This window comes from Heloderma suspectum, chromosome 2 (assembly GCF_057233095.1).
Source record: "Heloderma suspectum isolate Gila_16-S chromosome 2, 16-S_ref, whole genome shotgun sequence".
NCBI lineage: Eukaryota > Metazoa > Chordata > Lepidosauria > Squamata > Helodermatidae > Heloderma > Heloderma suspectum.
In genome coordinates, this window is record NC_139459.1 from 308,859,632 (window position 1) to 308,884,925 (window position 25,294).

At 43.7% G+C, this 25,294-nt stretch overlaps 1 protein-coding gene across 1 annotated transcript in view; it reads left to right on the top strand.

Moving 5' to 3' along the window:
• Window positions 1–25,294, top strand: part of FGD5 (FYVE, RhoGEF and PH domain containing 5) — a 223,075-nt gene that overhangs the window by 20,406 nt on the left and 177,375 nt on the right. Inside the window, exon 2 of the mRNA XM_084832489.1 lies at window positions 1,312–4,303. Coding sequence (XP_084688615.1) covers window positions 1,431–4,303 — 2,873 coding nt within the window. The 5' untranslated portion in view covers window positions 1,312–1,430. The remainder of the gene's footprint in view (window positions 1–1,311; window positions 4,304–25,294) is intronic.

The window sequence follows — 25,294 nt, forward strand, 5'->3', positions numbered from 1 at the left end:
GATAGCTGTCTTCCAATATCTGAAGGTCTGCCATGGAGATGATGGAGCGGACCTGTTCTTTGAGGGCAGGACTAGAACCAATGGGTAAAATTGCAAGGAAGCACATTTTGGTTAAACAGTGGTGGAAATGTCCTAATGGTAAGAGCTGTTGGAAAGTGGAACATGCCCTTTGGGAGGTGGTGGGCTCTTCTTCTCTGGAGGTCTTTAAGCAGAGACTGGATGGCCATCTCTCAGGTTTGCTGTAATTGCATCCTGCATTGTGGATCCTGCGTTGAGCAGAGTGTTGGACCACGTGACCTCCAAAGTTGCTTCCAACTCTGTGCTCTGTGAACTGAAGAACTTTGATTCACCAACTGAAATATTTTTGTTTGCTGTTTAAAAATAACTTGTAAAAAATGCCAGCAGGGCTAATCTCATTGTCCCTTTGTTTCACCTGTCACACTGTGGGCTGAGCGTCTCTTAGAAATGTAATTTGCTATACAGGGAATGGTGTCATGATTTTAATTCTGTAGTCACACAATTACAGCATATATATTCAAGCACGTATATGGTGTCATGATTTTAATTCTGTAGTCACACAATTACAGCATATATATTCAAGCACATATATGGTGTCATGATTTTAATTCTGTAGTCACACAATTACAGCGTATATATTCAAGCACATATATTCCTAGAATTTTGTGGCCTTGTATAGAATTTTGTGATACTTCCAGGACTGCCTAATTTGTAATTTGCCAAGGGGAGCTGTGTAGAAGTAGACCAGGAACTTGATAAACCTCCTTTTTCTTTTTTGCTTCCCTGGGTTTGCAAAAATGGGGCTGGAGGAAGAGTTTGTCAAATACCTGACAGATCACAATTTATGGCTGAGAGATTGCATTAAGCATATAATAAGGTAAAGACTATAATAAGAGCCCTGCCGGATCAGACCACAGATCCATCTGATCCAGCATATGGTTTCCCACAGTGGTCAACCAAATGCCTCTTGGGGAGCCCCCAAGCAGGACATGAAGGTAAGAGCCCCTTTCCTGCTCTTGTTCTTCACTAGCCTTCCCCAACCTGGTGCCCTCCAGATGTGTTGGCCTGCAACTCCCAGCATTCCCAGTCTGGCTGGGAATGCTGGGAGTTGCAGGCCAACACATCTGGAGGGCACCAGTTGGGGAAAGCTGTTCTACATCAACCTAAGTTGATGCAATGAAATACATATCTCCTTTGGATCTCCACATCTTAAGTAGCATATTAATAACTTGAGATTTCTTGAACTGCACAAGAAGCTGGCTAACAGAGCATTTTCTGTTCTTCCTTTTCCAGATCTTACAAAACCACCACTAGCACCAAAACCAAAGATTCTCAGTCATCTTGCTTCCATAGCCGCTTCAAAATTTCCTCCATCACTGTCGAGGGCTGGCACACTTCACCATTCAAACTCTATGTCTAGGGGTCCCAAACCACCCATTGCTCCTAAGCCAAAGATCTCTGCTGACAACGATCCAGCAATTATACAGAGATCCAGTGTTTATGCCAACAATACCTTCAACAAATGTACCAATGGAAAACTGGAGGGAGAGCTTTATGAAAGGAATCAGTGCGACAATACTGGCTCTCCAGAATCAGAAGTCGATGATGAATATATTGTAATCCCTGAAGCTGAACTGACTGATAATGACTTTGAACATGAGCAGGAACCAGCAGAGAATGAAGTCTTACACACTCCTGAAGTAGCAGGTGAGGAAGAGGATAACAGTGAGATCTGTGATCTTGAAATAAATGTATCGAAGAACAATGATGCTGGCCCAGTGGAAGACCTCTCTGTTGAACCAATCACAATCCAAGCTCTTGGCAGCCCTGAAGCTCCTGAAAAGGGAAAGGAGGATGCTTCAAAGGATGGATATGAAAATGTGGTCTCTGAAACTGATCCCAGTGAGACCAAACTGAACTGTGCAGTTGAGGGTGATGAAACATTCAGAGAGCTGGATCTGGTGAAGGATCATAATGAGTATAATACGGACACTAAGATTTTGAATGGAGATGAGGCTTTGAAAGACACTTTATGTGAAGATATTATTTTAAGGCATTTAGAGGAACCAGTTCCAACTTCAGAGGATCTGCCATCAGTTTGTGAGGATCCAGGAGAGGAGGATCCACCTCAGATATTAGAAGAGGAGCAACCCAGTACTGCTGACACAGGAATGGGTCCAACACATAATGACAGAGATGAATCAGCCTTGAATATAGAGACAGAGCTGGTAGAGGATGTTCGTGCAAGTCCTGGCAATCAGCTTGCTGATGATTATGAAGAAGTAGGCACTGGATTAGATCTCAATGGACCTGAGCCTGATACAGAAGGGACCTTGGGAGAGACCTCAGGTGAAGTTGATGCTGGAAAGGAGGAGGAAATAGGCCCAGATGCTGAATGTGAAACAAGTGTAGAACAGGAAGACAGTATCGATGATGGTGACCAAACTACTGAGATGAAGACTATGGAGGAAACATCAGAGCCAGTATGTGATACAGGTGAAGACTCTGAAGAACAGAATGAAGTGGTAGACACAGAGATCATGGATGATAGCTGCCAAATCATTCCCTTTGAAAAAGAGTGCAGTGAGGATGCTCCTGATTCTCCTGAAGAAGATTTAGGAGAAGGTTTGCCCTCAGAAGGGACCGAAATGTCTGATGATAACCAGCCTTTCAGTCTTCAGGACATTAATGAGCTTGAATCTGATTCACAGCTGGCAGAAGGATCAGAGCTAGATGTTTTACGTGGAGTTCACAGTGCAAGTGAATGTGCTTTGGAAGACAAAGAGTCAGATAGCCAAATGCTTGAGGTGGATCACAGCAATGATGAAGAAACCACCCCAAATGCACTCAATGAAACATCAGCTGAAAATGCTTGGCACACCATAGGTGAATTGGACAAATGCCACCATAACAAAACTGACACAAACTCAGGCAGTGAATATGTGATTGAGGAAGTTTCAGTGGTCCCTGATGTGGTGGTTGTTTCTGATAACGATGGAGATATAGCCAGTGACTCCTTAGATGACCCATATGTATTGGGAGACAGTTTGCCTTCAGCAAATGAATCCCTTTGTGCTGGAAAAGACGTGGGGGAGGCTGATGTTCAAAGTAATTCAAGTGATTTCAGAGAGGGAGGGAGTATGGATAGTGAAAACCACTTGCTCTCCATTGATCGGAAAAGCATTGTTACTAGAACAAGGTCCCTCTCTGGGAAAGTACCTGGCTATGTGCCAGAAACAGTTCCAGAAGAAACAGGCCCAGACACTGAACTGCAGCCCTTAAGTACAACCTCCACCATGACTGATGATGCAAGCCATAAGTTTTCTCTATCAGAAGGAAAGCCCATGGAACTGAATAGAGCACTACCTGCAAAGCCAAGACGCTTTGTTTTATATCCTCGATCTTACTCAGTAGAAGGCAGAGATATACCTGTCTCCATCTATAGAGAAACTGATACCTCTATATTGGATTACAATAGAATAAACAGGACAGAAGACCTCTCTTTGCCATGCGTAATTGGTTCCTCAGGTAGCTTTTCCCAGAGGAATCACCTTCCGTCTAGTGGGGTCTCCACCCCATCCTCCGTTGTTGATATTCCACCTCCTTTTGAACTCGCCTGTATCACCAAAAAGCCCATCACAAAAAGTTCGCCGTCACTTTTAACAGAGAGTGAATCTCCCGATAAATATGGCAAGAAAAAGAAGTCCTCTTTTAAAAAGTTCCTCACGTTAAAATTCATGAAGAAGACTGAAAATAAAGTCCACGTGGATGTTCATGTTTCTTCTTCAAGGTCCTCCTCTGAATCTAGCTATCATGGACCTTCCCGGGTTATGGAACTGGACAGAAGGAGTTTGAGTAGTTCGCCTCAGCTAATATCACGGGCTGGCAAGCTGAGGGCTTCTGAGTCTCCAACTGTTCTCTTCTACAAGGATGGCAAGAGAAGAGGGACACCCAAAACCTTTAGCAGGAGTGTGTCAAGGGTGGAATCCTTTGAGGATCGTTCGAGACCTCCTTTCATGCCCCTTCCTCTAACTAAGCCTAGGTCTATTTCTTTTCCTAATGCTGATACTTCTGACTATGAGAATATACCAGCGATGAACTCTGATTATGAAAATATACAAATTCCCCCACGAAGGCCCACCAGGGCAGGAACATTTACTGAATTTTTTGAAGATCCTAGCAGGGCATTATCTACTGCAAATGAGAATGACGGCTATGTGGATATGAGCAGTTTTACGGCCTTTGAGAACAATAAACAGCAACCTACCAACCAGGAAACTGAAAGGTATTGTAATACATATTTATGTAAGGCCTGTTAGCCTTGACCGGAGAAGCTAGACTTCCTGTGTATTGGGAGTTGTAGGCATATTCTCAACTTTGCTTGGCTTATCTCACTTTTTCAGGAAATGCTTTCTATAAAGTGTTTGGTTACAAGTATAAGATTTTTTTTAAAGCTATATGTGTGTTTTTTCAATCCAAGATGCTAGAAAGTTTTAATGTACCCTAATTTAAATGTTAATCAATTAAAATGTTGGGAGTAGAATTTCATTATGAGAAGCATTGGTAAATCAAAGCTAATTTTAAGATATAGTTCACTTCTAAAGAAATTGGATCTTGCTGGTTTATTTTAATTCTGGGTAATGCTTCTGCATTGTTGTTTTATTAGAAACTATCATTTCAGTGGAGCTTGTGACTCTGTCGTACATGCCCCAATGAAATGAATAGAAGCCTCCCGGCAAAACCTACCTCTTAGCTGCCACTCTGCATTCAACACTTCCTGCTTTCATACTTGTTGTTCTTATCTGTTCCCCTAGGGGTCATTGGCAGTTTTGGTTCCCGCAAGTAAAATAATCAATCTATAGTATAGACTTTCCTCTAAACTCAACCATTATGAGCTGCATAAAGTTCACTCTCTGTTTCAAAGCCCTCCATAATAAATGTTTGGGAGAGGTTCTGAATGAATTGCAAAAAGCATTGTAGCACTATGCTCTGGGACATCAATAAGGTTGTTTTGTTTCTGATTGTTTGGAAAGGGGAAAACCAACAGCTGGATCTAATTTTTTATTACAGTGGTGTCATTTTATTGGATTAAGGTTTTCTAATGCCTTGACATACCATCTTAACAATTATTTTATTGCAAGTTTATAACTGGGAGAAAGCACTGGTCAAGTAGAAAGCACATCTGTCTGTCTTCATCTGACTCAAAGTAGAAAGAGAAAGCAGGGAGGAAACATAATTGTGTGGGTAATAAATTTCCTTGGCTGTTATGGGCTATATAAACACATCATTATCTTATACTTATATAATTTTAATATTTCTACAGCTAGCAAGGCGTGCATGTGCATGCACACACACGCACGCGCACACACACACTTTTAACATTTTGAATGGGATCTTCACTCTAATCACCATTTGTTGAACATGATTCATGTTTCTCATTCACTGCTTCAATTAATAGAAGATTGCTATGCGCAGCTGAACTGAAATGCTTGCGTACACAGATATAGTTAAGTAAGGGAAGACACCATAAAAATGTAGTATACCCAAAATAGACCAAGCACATTGAAGTAATGCTTAGATCTGGGTCTACACTGCCTTCAGGAGCTAAACCCAGATGGTGAATTTCAGCATAGGTTTGACGTGGATTTTACCAAGCAAATAATTGCATCAACTGCTAGTTGCTAGTTATACTCCTTTGTTCAATTAATGCACCATTCTATTTTTAGAATAATATTTCTAATCCAAATAGCCTATGACGGGCATCAGGATAAAGACATGGGTATGTACTGATAGCTATGTATAAGACCATACATTTGAATATACTTTATAAGTGTTTATGTCTGGGCACTTTCCTTTCGGTGGTTGGGTTTCTACTGAGAACATTGCTGCTTCTCAGTGTTGTTGTTGTTGTCAAGTGAAACACAACTCCATGTCAGAGTGTTCCTGATGGGTGAAAGTTAAAAATACGAAACTACGCAAGTTGATGTGACTTAGACACAGTTCTGGACTTCCCGTGGAAGCATGGAGCTGCTAGAGGAGATCCAATCAAAACTGCTTCAGGAAGTTTCAACACGATATTCAAGGCTGCTGCTATGGATGCCAGCTCTGGTGTCATGAGAAAAACTGAAAACAGCCCTTAGAATAAATTAAAACGTAGCTTAAACAGATGAAATAAACATTTCTGTAATAATAAGAAGAAAAAAGGCAAGGGGCAATAGTTTACTCTTTGGTTCAGGAAAACCCTGCTGCCCTTAACACGTTGTGTGTGGGTTAAGTGCATTTTTCTTCCAGAAGTTCCCTGGAAATGAATAGTACATCATCATGCAGCATCATTTGCAGATTACTTCTTGGGGGGCGGGGGTGGATGGTGGCTGCCAGCCAGCAGCCCCTGGGAAGAGCTCATCTATCACAACCACTGTGAAACACATCACACTCGGATTTAAGAAACTCTCAAGACAAAAAGATTTGAGATGAAATCAGGAATGGAGGTGTGTTGTATACTTAGTTTTGCATATTCGTATGGCACTTTCAAGGGTTCAGTGTGCTTCACAGGCACTGTCTAGTTGTGACCCTCACAACAATTCTGCAGGGTAAAGCATCAGCTTGGATTGTAAACTCCCATGAGAGGAGCTTCACTCACAGGTTACTCCTGCTGGTGGAAGTGGAGGGGGAGGTGATTTTCACTAATTCGCCTTTCCCCCCTGCAGCCCCCTTTGCCTTCTGAAAAACTGCTCCGGAGCATTGGGGGACCCTTTGGAGCAGCATAAAAGGTGGCTTTGGGGGCTGCAGGGGGGAGGGCGAATTGGCAAAAGTCACCTCCCCTCCCTTTTCTGCCAGTGGGATTCTCCGTTGGATTGGAGTCCCTCCCATGCACTGAATGGAAGGGCAACTCAGGATCCCAGCCAGTATTAATGCCTCCCATATTGCAGGTAGGTGTGTATGCGGTGGGGAGGACTGAAACGGACAAGGGACTGGGTTGCTTGCACCCACCAATGAGTTCATGGCAGAGGCAAGATTTGAACCGGAGGCTTCCTTATTTACTGCTCGATCTCTTAGGGCACAATGCTTAGCAGCACTGGCTGGGGAATGCTGTGAATTTTAGGGCTTTTTTTCTGTCTAAGCATGCATAGGAGTGCACCTTTAGACACTGCGCTTTGAAACATAAGTTAAAGATCTTTTTATTTACAAAAGCATTTGGTGCCTGACTTGTTGGTTGTATGTTTTTAGGCTAGATTATTATTGTTGGATTTTAAATTATTTTAGTAGGATTTTCTTGATACTTTACTGGTACTTTTTAAAATTAATCTTGTAAGCTACTCTGTGCTCCTTTTGGAGGAAGGGTGGGGTGTAAGGATTTTAAATGAATGCATACACTATACTAGCTCTAGGCCTCATTATAGTGGTTTCTCTGGATTACATTTTGAGGAATAGAATGTGAAAAAATGCAATGAAATTATAATACCATTTAGAACCCTCTGAAGCCCAGACATTCTGTGTTTTCAGGGGTTCATTACAACTGGCCAGAGAGAAGATTCACTTCTTAATTTCATTGTATTCAGAAAAAGACTGTGTGTATGTGTGTGTGTGTGTGTGTGTGTGTGAGGGAGAGAGAGAGAGAGAGAGAGAGAGAGATTGTGGCCAATAATTTTTAATTAGATTCAATCAAATTTATAGAGAAAGAACCCAATAATGAAAGCATGCTTGATATAATCTTTTCCTACAATTACTGATATGGGGGTTAGTGACCAGAATATTGCCCCCCAAAGGACAGTTACTACTTTCCCCCCAAATTTAGTCAAGTTGTATTAATAATTAAAAATACAATTTGGTAATGCAACGTTAGAAATGCTGTTAGCATTGTTCATTCGGTGAGAAGTAGTCAGTCATGTCATGTGGAGAAGGCCTTTGGGTCCCACTAAGCCTGTAAATGATGAGTTCTCCAAGGTGTGCTATGGCCTAGGAGCATATATACTTTCATTTTTTAATGTACTACATTTCTAGCTTTTATATTGTCCTGGAAAACGCCCATCATTATGAGAAGCAATGTATGGGGAGGAAAGGAGAGAGGCCCCCTTCTCTGGAGATCCTTGCCACTGAGTCGGGTCACCCATCAGCAGGGGCTTTGACCTCACAACAGTGGAGTGCTGACTGCACAGGGTTATTTTCCCTCCCCGTTTGCGGTGACGGGCAACCATTCACTCAGACTGGAGGTTCTAACACAGTACCTCAGACGATGGCGATGCTGAGTGAAGAAGTGTATAATGTACAGCAACGGTGTAGAACTCCAGGGGCCAAATCCGGCCCATCTGAGGTCTCTGTCTGACCCTCCAGGGTTTCCCAAATGTCCATGCCACTTTTGCCCAATCACCGATTGCTTGGGGGTTTCTGGTTTTTCTGCCATTCCCCCCACCCCATTCTAAACAGTTGAAATGCCTCTCTTGGGGTTGAATTACTGGCAATAAGATCTTTAAGCTAAGACATGCTGGTATTTTTGGTCATGCCCCTTTTGTCTTCGGCCCCGCCCACCCCTGGAATGCGGCCCCCGAGAGCTTCTCTGAAATGGAACTCGGCCTCAGTCTGAAAAAGGTTCAACACCCCTGGTTGCCAGTCTCTTTCCAATCACTTCTGGTAGTCAAATGTCTCCATTTCACATTCTGAAAAAATGCTGTACTGAGGAATTGTGTGCAAGGTTAGCCGGCTCATGGAGGCTGTATACTTCCCCCCCACACACACACTTTTGTGTCCATAGGTGATGATTCTAGGGATGTCAGAGAATTCCGTCACGGATCTCAGTGAGGCCGAATGCCAGTGCCTCACCCCCCCGCCCCGCGAAATGGGCCCAGAACGGAGCACCTACCTGCTGCCATCCACGCTGCATTGCGAATGGCGGCCACGTCTGCGGCCACCATTTGCTTCTTCCATATAGCCGTGATAGGCTACGTAAATACTTACGTAGCCTATCACGGCTAACGCAGGGACACCATTTGTGTCCCTGCAGAAGCCATGATAGGCTGCGTAAGTATTTACGTAGCCTATCACGGCAAAAAAAAGGGAATGCAAATGGCGGCGACTAGGGTAGCCGCCATTTGCGTCCCTGAAGGCTGCCCAGTGGCCAGATGTCCGGTTGTGGGCAGCCCCGGCCGGCGGCTCTGCAGAATCTCTGTGGAGCGGAGCCGGCCGGAGAGAATTTCGGGGGGAGGGACAGAGCACCTCCCTCCCACCACGAATGTCACCCTTTGAAAAGGTAAGTGACTTTCATACATCCCTAGTCATGATTCCCAGGAAACATGTACTCGGATTAATTTACTGGGAACAGAAACTGAAATTCTGCATACCATCACAAGGGAGTTTGAACGGATGACATACAAAATGTATGCTTTTGTTCATAGGACCAATCTAATGATGTGGAACAACCCTCTTGGGTAGACACCACTTCAGCTGCAGGACTGATGTTTTGAATGTTCCTCCACATAAAATTAAAAAAAACCCCTCTGGAACTTAGAAACCTAGCACATCAGGGAGAAGGCTAAGCCCGGTGTGCATGTTTTCTACCTGCAGGGAGTCTTTTAACATGGACGAATATATAATCATGGCCTTATGTACTTTCATGTTTCTGTTTATGTCTTTTGCCTGTGACTAAGATATTGACAATGTGCTTTCTGTTTCCACCCATTCTGGACATCTTTCTGTTATGAATTATTATTAGTGCTGTGATAAATATACTCCAATGAATATTTTTGGTGTGAAAGGAGGGGTTTCAAGGCCTGAAATGCTTCCCCAAAGCTGTAGTGTTCCCCCTTTTTGTTTGTGTTCACTGAAATTTGCAGCGCCTTTCATCTGCTGCTGCTGTACTGCCATTCCCCCCCTTTGTTGCCTCTTCTTGTTTAGAAGATTGTGATCCCAGATCATTGGATATCACATTATGAACATGACGGTGCAATGTTATGATTTCGTTTATGTCACAAAGCCAATTCAGAGTGAAAGCAATTCACTACTTCCCTTATTTCAAATTTGTTACAGGTTGCCATCATGTAGCTAATCAGATTTAGGTGTGTTGATAATACTACAAAGACAATTCAGAGTGAGATCAGGAAGCTTTCTCCTCACTCTGAATGTGTGCTCCCACAGTTGTTGCTGGTGTGGCTGTTCCAACTGCTGCCCTTCAAAGGTTTCATGGTGACCATAGAAGAGATGAGCTCCTCTCCCTCCAATGAGTGGTACCAACTTTGGTCATATAGCCCCAGACGTTTCCGTGCTTGGAAGAACAAGGCATTTCCTTACCCAGGCAGCTCCTGGCTCACCCTAGCAGCAGTGGGGGCTGATGAGGGCTCTTGTCCATTGTATCAGAAAACCACACTTTTTTTGTATACACTATAGTACATATTAGTGGGACCTACAACAAAATGTTGCAATGTGGAGTGCTGCTGTTCAGCATTCCTGCCACTCCATTCCATTGGTTAGAATGGAATGGCCTCCAGTCACCAGGGCCTCCATTCTAATGGTTTTCCATGGTTCATCAGTGTTGCTATTTCATTGGTTTTCCATGTTTCACCAGGGCCTCCATTCCAATGGTTTTCCATGGTTCACCAGTGTCGCTATTTCATTGGTTTTCCATGGATCACCAGGACCTCCATTCCATTGGTTTTCCATGGTTTCTTTTCCTTTCCAACAGTCAGTCAGCATTCTGTAGCCACTGAGTATGTTTGGACCTCATTGCGCTGTTTTGATAATCCCTCTTAGATTTCCCCTATCCCCAAATGTTATTTGTACTTGGGGTTCTCTCAAACTCACTGATAACACTCTCATGTGCATTGGCAGTGCCATTTGGGCTACAAAAGCAACGGCACACAGCCTGAATATTGGAAATAGAGGGGATGATTCCTGTGTCTAGAAATAGAAGACAATGTGTGCTGCTTGTAAGGGAAGATTAGCATTTTTAGGGGACTCCTGGGAGCTCCCAGTACTTTGGAGCAAGGGCTGGGGTCAGGTGCCTCTTCCATTGGTAAAGCTCTGTTGGTATTTTACTAGGCATCAGAAGTCTGCTGAATTAGGATAACAGGGCTGTGTTACTACTTTTGGGCAGAGGAGAGCAGTGGGCATTTTTACAAGAAGAACATTGCACAGCTTAAGAGCTCTCAAAGAGCCAATCGTGTTTGTGGCTCCTATTACACAGTTGTCAGCACAAACGTTAGCCATCAGCAGAAGCTAATTGGGCTCAGAGTAAAAAAAAGTGACAGAGAAAGTCAGGACTTGTAATTGTTCCACAAGGAACAATGTCCACACAAATACATGACAATGGCGATTGTTGCAATCAAAACTAGCCAAAGTGTCCAATTTAAAGAAGTAGAAAGCTGGCATTGATTCATTAGTTATGAAAAGCTCTGAAACTCACATTATGTATAATAAATGCAGGAAATGTGTGAACCAGAAAACACAGCAAAACAAAAAGGTTAGCATCTCATATATTCCCCCTGCCCCCGGTCAGGCTATTTGAAGATCTATAGGCGACAGCGTAATTGGTTGCAGAATGAATGGCAGGATCTCCAAGCAAATATCAATTCATTTGTTTCTGACAGCACAAGAATGTTTGAGCCAGGCACAGATTGCAGGTATGCTTTTGAGCTGTCATGAAGGCGTTTTCTGACACGTCTCACTCTCGCCTTTCACCATGCCTGCCCTTCAGGGACAGCCCTCTCATGAGGCAGGGGGAATCCTCCTCCCCAGGCGGCAGAGGGGAGGAGCAGTCAGTTGTGTGTTCCCTCCACCCCGCCACGAGGAGGACCTGCCACCGCTGCACAACTCCCACCCCCCTCCCTACCACATTGCAGCTTCCACCCGCTCCACGGATCCTCTCAAAGTGGGGGGCAGGGAGGTGGATGGGCGAGCCCTCTGAAGAGTTGTGTCAGCCAGAAAGTGGCCAGCATGGCTCTTCAGAGAGCCAGCCAGGCCCGAATGCCTGGCTCTGAGGGGTCCTTCCTCAGAGCCAGGCATTGTGGGAGGGGTGTCCCTGGAGATCACCCAAGGTGCAGCACAAGATGAGGCACCAAAGGCGGGAGTGGGCTGGGCTGGCAGGAGAGAGGCCAGTCGGTCAGTTGCTCGGTGCGTGGGCACAGACTCAGGTGGGGGTAGGAAGGGCAGAGGCAGATGCTGGGTGGGGAGACAGCCGCACCTAGTGGGTGGGCAGGTGGCAGCGGCATGTGTGTGCTTTTCCACCTCAGGCAGCAGGAAAGCCTGCCCCAGCACTGCTGCCCTTTGTGTTCCAGAGCTTAATATTATCCAGTTCTGCCTGTAAATATCTCACTATTCACGTGGCAAAAAGTGTTTTAATTGATATTTATTTTGCTTGTTTTTATTGTTGTTTTATGATCTATTTATTATCATAAGCCACCCTGAGAGCTCAAATGGGCCATGCAGTGGAATAGAAATTGAGTAAATGGATGAATATATTACATTTCCCCTGACAACACAGTATCCAGTGTGTGTTGCTGGATCTCACCTGGCCTGCTCATGTAGCTCTGCTAAGTCCTGATTAGTACATTGTGGATACTTGTATACTACCCCTTTGCTTTGGAATTTCAATCCTAAGTTTGTTCTCTCATTTATTTAATTTTACTTTGTTCACTCATTTTTTAACAAGCATTCGGATGGCGTGCCAGTATTTTCTGTGTTGTCCTCCCACGTTTTTTCAGATCTTATTTGTGGCGATTTATTTATTTATTATTTATTGGTAATAAAACATAATTGCGGCACCATCCTTTCTAGTGTGGACAGGAAAGGCACTACTGAGGCTTTTAAGGGCTCCTGTGCTTTTAATTAAATGGTTTCTGTTTGCAGATTCAGTCCATTTTATTGCTTCCTGATAAGTGGAGGTGTTGGGAATTGCCCCTAGTATAGTCTTTATTAATTGCCCCAGGGTCAGTTTCTGTTTCGGTTGTGGAGACGGGGGGAGAGCTTTAATTATTGGTTTCCTTACATTATTGGGGTTTTCCCTTTTTATAGTGAAATAGCACTAGTTCAGTTCTAAAAAATGGTCAGAAAGAAAGCCTCCCTTCTGTGGGAACAGAAACTGATCTTCTTGGGGCATTAAGAGAGCATATTAAGAGAGAATCAGTTAACAGGCTATTCATCACAAATCCCCCACCCAAGCTAATCAGAAAACAATAAAACAAGCTGAATCTACAATGAAGAAACCTTAATTACAATTGCTAGGAATCTTTGCTGAATGGAATTTACTTTGAGTAAACATTACTGGAGGATCTTGGCCATGGAAAAGAGGATTACTGAATAACATAGGGCTACAGGAAGTGCTGTGTGGTGGTATCCTCTACCTTAATTCCACTTCTAGCACATTGCAGTAGCCAATGCCTTAGCAGCACAAAAGGACTCTAATGTGGAACAACATTAAGATTGACATGGGCTCTTGCCAAGAATAATTTCCCATGTCAAATATTCACCAGCTCCCCACACAAATGCGTAAGTTCACTGATCTTGTGTCATGATGAGACAACCACGTTGTGCATTTTTCTCTTCATTTTGCATCATTGCCTGCTACTGATAGGGGTGGGAAATACACACAGTGGGATGATGTCACAACATAAGTGCTCCTCCATGATACAGAAGAGAGGGAGACAGTTCAACAGGGCCCTGCCATTTCCAGGCTCTGCTGTTTCATCCCCATGCTATAAACCACATGAAGACTTACCACTTATTTATTTATTTATTTCATTTCTATACCGCCCAATAGCTGAAGCTCTCTGGGCGGTTCACAAAAACTAAAACCAAACAACACACAATAAAACAATTTAAAATATATAGAACATTAAAACCACAATATAACACAACCACAATAAAACCTAGCAGCAGTACAGGAGTTTAAAATACAGATTTAAAACAGCAAAGATAAAAATTTAGAAAGCTAAAATGCCTGGGAAAATAAAAAGGTCTTCACCTGGCGCCAAAAGGAGTACAATGTAGGCGCCAGGCGAACCTCACAAGGGAGTTCATTCCAGAGCCGGGGTGCCACAACAGAAAAAGCTCTCCTCCTAGTAGCCACCCGCCTCACTTCCTTTGGCAGGGGCTCACGGAGAAGGGCCTCTGATGATGACCTTAAGGTCCGGGCAGGCACATATGGGAGGAGGCGATCCTTCAGGTAACCTGGCCCCAAGCCGTTAAGGGCTTTGAATGTTAACACCAGCACTTTGAATCGGGCCCGGAAATGGACTGGCAGCCAGTGCAGCTGGAAAAGTACTGGCGTAATATGAGCTCGCAGGCCAGTCCCTGTTAACAATCTTGCTGCCCTATTTTGGACCAGCTGAAGTTTCCGGACCGTTTTCGAAGGCAGCCCCACGTATAACGCATTGCAGTAATCCAGACGAGAAGTTATCAGAGCATGGATAACTGTAGCTAGGCTATCTCTGTCCAGATAAGGGCGTAGTTGGTATACCAGCCTAAGCTGATAAAAAGTGCTCCGTGCCACTGAGTTCACCTGTGCCTCAAGTGACAGTTCTGGATCCAAGAGCACCCCCAAACTATGAACCTGATCCTTTAGGGGGAGTGCAACCCCCTCCAGAACAGGTTGAATATCACCTAGCCGGGCAGATGAACCACCCACTAACAGTACCTCCGTCTTGTCTGGATTGAGTTTCAGTTTATTAGCCCTCATCCAGTCCATTACCGTGCCCAGGCAGTGGTTCAGAACAGCCACTGCCTCACCTGGTTTTGATGAGAAAGAGAGGTAGAGCTGGGTGTCATCCGCATATTGATGGCACCTCAGCCCACACCTCCGGATAACCGCCCCCAGCGGTTTCATGTAGATGTTAAACAGCATGGGGGATAAAATAGAGCCCTGTGGAACGCCATGGCACAATTGCCATGGCACAGAGCAATAATCCCCCAGCACCACCTTCTGGAATCGGCCATCCAAGTAGGAGCGGAACCACTGTAGTGCAGTGCCTCCAACTCCCAACCCAGACAACCTATCCAGAAGGATACCATGGTCGATGGTATCGAAAGCCGCTGAGAGGTCCAGGAGAATCAACAGGGTCGCACTCCCCCTGTCCCTCTCCCGGCAGAGGTCATCCCACAGGGCGACCAAGGCAGTTTCCGTTCCAAAACCAGGCCTGAAGCCCGATTGAAATGGATCTAGATAATCCGTTTCATTCAAGAGTGCCTGGAGCTGTCCTACAACCACCCGCTCAAGCACCTTGCCCAGGAAGGGGATGTTGGCCACTGGCCTATAATTGTTAACATCCTCTGGGTCCAGGTTAGGCTTTTTCAGGAGTGGTCTTAATTACTTCCTCTTTTAAAGCGGCAGGCACCACTCCCTCTCTCAAGGAGGAATTTACAACCTCCTGGACCCAGCCGGACAACCCCTCCTTGTCCAAACACACACACAAATACTTGTGTAGTATTTCTTTGCAGTGTGCTTCACTTGGGCTGTGGCCTTATCAGCACTTTTCCCAGGATAAGGATGGACAACCCTCCCCACGCCCTCATCCTGGTATGTTCCCATGTAGCTCTTTCTAAATTTGCAGCCTACACACAAAAAGAGAAGTGCGGGAATTTCTGGCAAACAAGCATCCTAGTCTCTTGTGCCAGGCTGGGTTATTTAGGTGTAGTTGATCGACTGGTGGGGAACGTTTCAGTCCCACTGTATGATGATATAGCAAGCTGAAATTGTTCTTTGCAAGTCATAGTCTCACCTATCATCATCATCACTAACATTAATATACCACCTTATCTGCTAAAAACCCAACATGGTAAAAAGCCATCTGCTAAAAAAAGCCATCAATTTAAAACAATAAAACCCTGCAACAATAAAAAAACAAGAACAATAAGAACAGTAAAACATTAAAAAGTACACATTTTAAAAGGCTAAATTGAAAAGAGGAGGGTTTACACCCATTCTAAAGGCTAAGAGAGTAGGGAGCGCTTCAGGGAGCACATTCCATAGTTTGGGGGCAACACAGGAGAAAGCCCTTTCACTCTTCCCCACAAAAGGGTCTCTGCAGGTTATGGTGTTCTCAAAAGGAGCTCTCCTGCAGATCGTAATACTGGGGCAGGTTCACAGTGAGACAGACAGAGCCTTGGGTACTCATTCACTTTCTGATTTAGTCAGTTTCTAAGTGAGAAAAATAAGGCCTTCTCCTTCCCTGGCTCCCTGCTCCCATACCCATAGATCCCACACACATTCAGAGCTATTTGAGTGGAATTGACGAGGAGTGAAAAAGTATCCTCTCAAAAAAGAAATTATAGAACTGGAAAAATGGCAGAAAAGGCAACCAAGAAGAGCAGGGATTTAAAAGCACATTCCATTTGAGGAAAGGCTAAAGCAGTCAGAACTTTAGAAAATTATACATAGTGCATGGAGAAAGATACATGTGTGCATGGTGTGTGTGTGTGTGTGTGTGTGTGTGTCTTTCCCTTTCATCATGCTGGGTCATCTAGTGAAACTGGCAGGAGATTCAGGACAGACAAAAGGAAGTCATCCTTCACACAACGCATCATTAATTAACAGAATATGCTGCTGCAAGGTGTGGTAATGGGCACAGACTAGATGGCTTTAAAAGGGGATTAGACAAATTCATGGAGGAGAAGGCTATCAAAGGCGAGTAGTTTATGATGGCTATATACTACCTCCAGGATCAGAGGTTTATGATGGCTATATAGTACTTCCAGAATCGGAAGCCACTGACTCTCAGTTGCTGGCGAGCAACAACAGAAGAGGGCTATTACTTCCATGTTCCACATGCAGGCTTCTCAGAGTCTTCTGGTTGGCCACTGTGGGAAATGGGGGGAGGGGGAGGAATCCAATGTAACTCCTTAGAGTGGACCCATTGAAATGAATGGGACTTAAGTCAGTCATGACTTGTGTTGGATTTTACCCAGGATGCTAGACTAGACGGATTTTTGGTCTGATCCAACAGGTCTCTTCTTATGTTCTTACAATTAGATCAGAAGGCTGCCTGCCAGGATCAGCTGCCTCTAAAACCAGCAGCTGGATCCCTCGCATTCAAGCGGATCTCCTGGCAGAGAAGATGTGCAGTCAGCTGGCCATTTAAATATCAGGTTCGGTTCATTTAACCATGAGCCGCTTTACTCATCGGTAAGCACAATTTAGGCAGCAAGCTTACCTGGGTTGATGTTCCTGACCCAATGTTTATCCAGAGGTGACAAGCAACACTGAAAGGGAAATACTTACATCACAACAGTCAAAAGCAGAGTTGTAGGTGGAATGGCACATCATCTTCAACACAGGGCTGCCTTCCGAAACAGCAGCCCTATGTTTCCTCCCTCTTCCATTCTGTAATGTGTAGTAAAAAGTGTCCCAGATCCTGATGTCATCAGCCTGTGCTCTTTCATCCCCAGCTGCACACCATTGGCTGCCAGCGGAGCCAGCCCTCCAATGAGGTGGAGCGAAGCATCAGCTGCTCCACTTATTGTGTCTGATTCATCATCATCATCATCATCATCATCATCATCATCATGTTTTGTTAAGTGTGAACTTGGTTCATAAATCACATGCACAAATAGGAAGCTGTTGCCTTCTACTGAGGCAGACCCACTGTCCATCTAGCTCAATATTGGCCATTCTGACTGGCAGCAACTCTCCAGCAGTTCAGGCAGGAATTTTTCCAGCCCTACTGGAGATGCCTGGATACCTGGGCCTTCTGTGTGCAAAACAGGTGCTCTACCCACTGAGCCTCACCCCTTCCCTGGATGGCCTCTGATCCACATTTGAAAACCTCCTTACTGAGAGGTAAGATACCCATTAGGATTTATACCAGTCTGCCCCAACCTGGTGTCCTCCAGATGTTTTGGACTACAACTCCTAGCATTCCTGGCCATTGGCCATACTGGATGGGACTGGTGGGATTTGAAATCCAAATAAACTCTCTCTCTCTCTCTCTCTCTCTCTCTCTGTGTATACACACACACACACACACATACACACACCATTTGGGTCAAAACAGTGTGAAGATCACACACCAAAACTACATTAAATAAGCACTGTATTGTTTCATGGTGTTGTTTTTCAGCTGATTGGGATGCTACAAATCTTTCTCCCTGTGGGCCAGGAGTTACAAGGAGAAAGACAAACATGGACTTATTTGAATCTGAGTTATGCAGACAACGTTAGCATAGTTTTGATAAAAACGACACATGAGTATTGGAAGTGATTTTTTTAAAGCCTTCCGTAATATATCATAATGTACTAAAAGGAGTAAACTTCATCTTTGGATATACAGCATCTTCATTTATATGCTTTCGTCAGATGAAATGATATCAATTATAACTCCATCTGACAGGCGGCAGTAAGATTGCCTCTGCTGTTAGTTTAGTTTCATTTTATATGCTGCTTTTCCACAGTGGATTGTACCCAAAGTGGCTGACGATAAACATCCAACTTATCAAAATGCAACATCACCCTTGAAAATAACAGTTCTTAACAAAACAGGATCAACACATTCAAATAAGATGAAATCAACAAATCAGTCAACAACAAAATCGGCAATTCAGTCATTTGTTAAATTAAGCAAAACTAACAATATAAACCCCAACCCTCACTGCTAGTGTTAGTCATGCTGCATTCCAGGGCACCACAGAAGCCTGCCTTAAATATAGTTCAGAGGAGACATAGCCAATGTGGTGCCTGTTGGCACCAAGATGCCCCTGGACACCTTTCCTGAAGCTTGCCGAGGTGCCTTACCCCTTCCACTGATTTTATTTTTTTAAACACCTTTTCTTACTCACAGCTGGGATTGCTGTTTGCGCTGAAAACTGTGGGTTCAAAGAAGTTGTTCAGTGTATTGGAGCTCAGCCCTCACCTCTGCCTTATACTCAGTCTTTGGGGCAGGTTACTCATCCTTTTCCGTACCTCCCATGGCAGCCATTTTGTGGTGGTACCTAGGAGAATTTCTCAAATGTGCGCATGACCCAAAAAGATTGTCTGCCCCTAGTTCAGTGTTTCGGGGGGTGGGGGGGTGGGACTTCTCACCATCTTAGATGGTTTATAGCCGGCTCCTTCATCTCTCCTCCAAAGGAGGCTGGTCCCAGGAAGAAAGAAATGCTGGGGCATGGCAATAATTCACTTCCCCAGTATCCCAGGTGTTCTGGGTGCTACTGCTGGTATACCACATTATAAATACATTATTTAGCACATTATAAGCAGAGGCACCTTAATGTGCATGTCCACTTCAGTTGGTTATATGATGCTGTTCCTTTACCACCAACAGTGGTATTCGAGCACCTTTGATGAGAGACGTCTGCAGTACCCAACAGCAACTGTATTACTGGAGTGCATGGTTTAACTCCTGATGGCATAAACAGGACTGTAGGTATACCACCTTGATTATAATACCTTGTCTTACAACTGCCATCACCCAAGTCTAAAAACTGATACACATGAGACAGAAGGAACTCATCAGCGTGCAGAACTCTTGCCCATAATGAGAAGACAAATAGAAAGAAGGCCAATATATGTTCACATTCCCAATCACCAACTCCTATTCTACCCTGTAGGAACATGTTATCTTCTATATATACTGTTGCCAACTCTTATTGCAAAGATTTATTGGATGAGGCAAGGCGCATTACCACTCTGAGGCAGCCCGTGAATCTTCGTTTGTTTGCTACTTAATGATACACAGTGTCTATATCCCATAGCATTAAAAATGCAATTGCTTTTGGTTGTTGTAGTTGCAGTTGTTACAAATCTAATTCAATAGTTTATGGTCTGTTGTTCAATCCAACACAGTTATTTATAGCATACAGTACACTTTTAATTATCCTGCAAGAACTGTGCTTTCATGGGACCCATGGGGGTTTAATGTAAAGCCCCTTAATATTGGCTTTTCACTGGCACGCAACAATTACTTTTATCTTAATGGACCAATTAGAGTTAATGGATGGGAGAATGTATTTAAGAGGCACGGTCTGTTTTGCCAGGACCCCCTCTTAAAGAGCTAATAAAAGGACCCTTTAGCTTGGGTAATTGGTTGGATTAATTAGATGGTATCTCTTCAAAGGCCTAAAGTAAGCACAATGAGACCTATCGCCACCAAACACCTTTCAGTGATCTCTTGGCCACACGTGAAACTCCTATCAGCTTTGACTGGGCTGTCATAGGGGGCATTTTCTGTCCTCTACCACAAATGGAGCACAACCCAAGTAGCAGCACACTGTAGCAATAGCTCCTTCTTAACCTCTAATTCTTTTGCTTGATCTAGTGAAGATAGCCTGTCACCGCAGAACATGTTTCAATTCACTGACTAGACCTTGCTAGCTTTTCTTGAAAACCCAGTTCAGTTTTCAGTACCACATACCATTTCCATCTCATCTAACTCTCCGTGTTTCCTAGGGATGAACAGACTGTGTAAAATCCGCTCCGTCTGTGTTTCGCGGATTGCCAGGCACTTTTGTTCCGTCATCCGCCCACAGACAGATGCGAAATATTTTTTTTTGTCATCATGCGGAAAAATGTGGAACTAATTATGTGAATATTTGCATAACTACTTACATAAGTATTTACATAATTTATCTCAGTACATAACATTTAATGTATTGTCCCCCATTCCATTCAACGTTTCCTCAGCAGAAATTTATGTATTTTTCTACGGATTTATATACGTAAATTTTGGGAAAGTAAAAAAAATAATCTGAAAGACGGACTCCGCATGGCCTGAGGGGGTCGCTCTGCAGCGGATTCCACAGGTCAGATTCTTAGAAATCCAAGCTCATTTTAATCCATCTCGAATTTCTTCAGCATCCCTAGTGTTTCCTGATACAGCACTGTCCCATTGTTGTCCTTATTCTGCCTTGTGGGTGGAATAGTAACAGAGCAATGGAACTTATTCCAGAATAAGTGTGCATAAGATTTGAGGTGTGATCACTTAACCTGGGATAAATGAGAGGTGAGGCAACACTGAGGTAGCTAAAAAGACTAATGCGGTTATCGGCTGAACTGACAGAAGTTTAGAGTCCAGAGGTAATGACACTGCTATATTCTGCTTCGGTCAAATCTCTCCTAGAGTACTGTGTTCAGTTCTGGACACCACAGTTTAAGAAGGGTATACATAAACTGTACTTTGTCCAGAGGAGAGAGATGAAGACAGTGAGGGCCCTGGAGACCAAGTCCTGCGAGGAAACATTGAAGTTGGTGAGTATGTTTAGCTTGGAGAAGAGCCAATTAAGAGGTGATACGATAGCCATCTTTGAATATCTGAAGGGCATACATAATTCTTGGTATGTTTTGATCCCTGTTGTGGGTCTTTTTCTGAAGAACGTGTCTAATAAAGTAAATACATAAATAATAGATTATCGAGCACATTTGGTTTCTGTTGCTCTAGAAGGTAGGACCCAAACCAGTGGGTTCAAATTATAAGAAAAGGGATTTAGACTAAGAAGAACTTTCTGGCTGTATGAACTGTTTGACAGTGGAACGGACTGCCTCAGAAGGTCATAGATGGTTCTTCATTAGGGGTTCTAAAGCAGAATCTGGATGGCCCACCTATCAGAGCAAGGGTGCTGTAGTACTGGATCTCCTCCATCAGCAGGCAGTTGGACTACAGGACCATTGAGGTCTCTTCCATCTCAATTATTCCCGTTTTACCAAAGTCTGCAAGCTTACTTATGAGCAGTCATAGCCAGGGCAGGCTATTGCAGAGTAAACAGATTCAGGCCATAGCAGGAAGAGAAAAGTCTGCAGCAATGTGCAGTGAAGGGAAGGGTGGGGTGGGAGGGCTCAGCCAGTTATCTCTGGTGTTAAGATAGGGATGTTGCAAGTATATAAGAGAGTCCCTGTTTTCATCAGACAGGGGGTGCATTTCCTCCACTACTCTCTCATTGGCTGTCTTGTTTACTATTCTGCTATAGGCCATTACTTTAAGATAATTTGTCAAAAATACTGGCTCTTCACCATAGAGTGAAATGAACAGAGCCAGGGCAGGTGTCAAAGGTAGGCATGGTTGGGCACCTGACAAGGGCCCACACCCCGGCAGGGGCCCACTGGCAAGAGCCCCTGGAATTGTTCCTCCTCTTCATCATTGCAATCTGCTTGTTCACCTGCCTCTTGCTCTGGCCTAGACAACAACAGTGTTGGTGAGAAGGAGGAGCATAGATGCCACTGCCTACTTGCTCACTGGGTGTCTGCCTGTCAAGCAAGCAAGTGGTAGCAATGATGAAGAAGAGGATGAGGAGGATACAAAAGCAGCTGGTGATAATAGCAGTGAGAGGTAGACTCACTTGAGGGAGGGGCCCCTTTGAGTGTGTCTTGCCCAAGGGCATTTGAAAACCTGGAGCCAGCCCTGAATTGAGCAGGGGTGGACAACCTGTGACCCTCCAGATGTTGTTGGGCCAACTCCCATCAGCTCCAGCCAACATGGCTCAGGGGCAAGGACAATGGGAGTTGTAGTCCAACAACATCTAGAAGGCCAAGGTTCTTTACCTCTGCTCAGAGCATTTATATTGAGTGGTATCTCCCTATGCATTGGAGCACTTTGTGTTAGTGCATGGTGGGTCTATTGATTTGCACTGTACATGTTGGTGAGAATGTACCATCCCTTCAATTTTCTCAAGTTTCCACACTGAAAACATTTTCTAATGATGGGCATATAAAGCTGCTTTATGATGAATGAGGCCATTGGTCCATCTAGAGTTGTCAACTCTGGTTGACAGTGATTATCCAAGTCCTAAAGTAGAGAGCTTCAGCTACTGAGCGGTATAGAAACGAGATAAATAAATAAATAAATAAATAAATAAATAAATATTAAATAGAGGCTTTTACCAGCTCTGTAACCTAAGATCCTTCTAAGTGGAGATGCCTGGGATTGTACCTGACACCTTATGCATACAAAGTGTGTGCTTTACCAGTGGGCAATGGCCCCATCATGGATTAAGCATGACAAACACCATTGTTCTCTCCTGTGATGCTTTAGGCCAGCATGGAACTGATTACCCCTGTGACCACTTTCCATGGAAAGTATGGACTAAGGAAGTGGCAACAGATTCAAAATAAACTGCAAAGATGCTTGATTCAAGTTTCATGTTTGGGTCATGTTGCCAAATGTAAATAAAGGCAGAGTAATCATTTGGCTTTGAAACAAAAGGAAAGGAAAGGAGGGGTCAAGAATAATTAAGACCAGGTTTGTAGTCCCAGATCTGCAATAGGCACAGTGTTACCAGCCCATATGAGAGGTCTTTGCCTGCATTGGCTGATTCCGGGGCTATGAGATGGGATGTACAAGAATTTTGTTTCAGTTCATTAAACATCAGAACTTGCCCTGTTTGCACCCCCAAACGCAAACACCTTTTTGGGGCAAAGCTCGCATATTCCTGAGCTTGCAATTTGCATTCGCAAAATGCATTCATTAGAAACAAAGGCTCTTTTCAAATGCACATTTGGTAAAAAATACATACTTTCACACTTTCATCAACGGGGGAAAGTACACATTTGGGTGCATGTTTTAAGACACATGCACCTAAATACACGCATTTCCCATTTGAACAACAACGACAATTGCTCATATTCAGGAATGGGGCCAAGCCAACCAAGCTTCGAAGTAGAATTCTGGAAACCTCAATGAACTCGAGCCTCGGTGACTCTCCTATCTGTAGCTGTGAGTTCCACCAAAAATCAAAATCATCTTGTACAGTCAGGAAACCAAATGCCAAAATAATCTGCCTTAAATAAAGACCACATTCAAGTGTTGAGAGTTGAAATCAATATCCCTTGGCAGAACTATGCCAGTGCATACCATGTGACATTCAGCTCTCTCTGCCATTTCTTGCTGCCTCTTTGGCTGTCATTTTATGGCATAGTATAGAATTTCACTTGTATATAGCTCTACCTAAAGATTAAAACATCCATCATTAAGTTGAAACATTTCATATCATCATATGTGAAATTCTGCTAACAGGGAGCAGCAGACCTATTGAGTTCAACAAGACACGCTTCAGAGTGATTCACATGCCATGACACATCAGTGCAATCCTATTGGCTTCAGTGGGATTACGCCTTTGTAAGAGATCTGTGAATTGGCCTCTTTCATTCTGTATTTTTTTTTCCTATTATGAATAGTGAACTCTTGATTGTTGTTTTGGCCCATAACCGCCTGGAAAATCTGGAAATAATATTACCAAAACAATTATCCTTTTTGTACTCTCCATCACATTTGACTGAATTTGTATCAACAATTTGTTCACCTCCTGCCAGGGAAAATTCCATGGTTTGTTCCGCCTAGTTATAAGAATTGTATTCTGCTGTCTGCGGAACCCCCTGTGATAAAGGCACTGGAAGTCTCTCAATGGCTGCAAACTGCACAGTAATAGGGTTGTATGAAAATTTCATTTCAGTTTGGAAATCATCCAGACTTACCCCATTCACAACTGTGAACATGAATGGGAGTGCATTGGGGGGGGGGGGTTGCACATTCCCAGACTTGCAGTCATGTTTGAAAAATGCATATTTTTCATGAAAAATGTGCACTTTGAAATGCACATTTTTTTAAAAAATACAAATTTTCACACTTTAGTCAATGGGAGTAAATTGCACACTTTTGAAAAATGTGCACAGAAATGTGCACTTTTCCCATTCGAATGAACTGAAAAACATGTCACAAATGAAAATGGAAGTGAGCCGAACTGAGCTTGAAAGTGTTGTTTGGAGAATTTCGGCAAGTTTGAACAACCTGGTTCTCCTTTCCCCTAGTAAGAATAAATCCAGTTGGTCAGAGAAGAGAAAGTATAGTGTTAAGCCTGAAATAATGCACTTCTAAAGCCTTAAAAAATAGCAACATTATCAGGGATCAGCCTTGGAAAAATGAAGTAATAGTACAGATGAGAGGAATTTTGTGAATATACGGAGTTTCTTGTCTGAGACTGCTACAGCTCTCCCCCAGTATGCCTGGCATGGGGGGAGGCTATGGTTTTCATGCCATCTGGCACAAATTGCAAGTAGGTTGGAGCCAAAGCACCTTCCATCATAGTTAAGCACTGACTAGAGACATGGGTTCCACCTTTTAAAAACACAATCCTATTCACGTTTACTTAGGAGTAAGTCCTGCTACTTAATGGGTCTCACTTCCAAATAAACACGCATAGGATCAGGCTGCAGAACTATGCTGATTTACATGGGAGTAAGCCCCATTGAATTCAGTGGGGTTTATTTCAGAGAAAAACATGCATCAGATTAGGTTGCAAGTTTAACATGCCAGTTTGTTACAAATTCCCTGGGTGGTCAAGTCATGATAAGCTGGTTTACACATGACAGTCCATCACT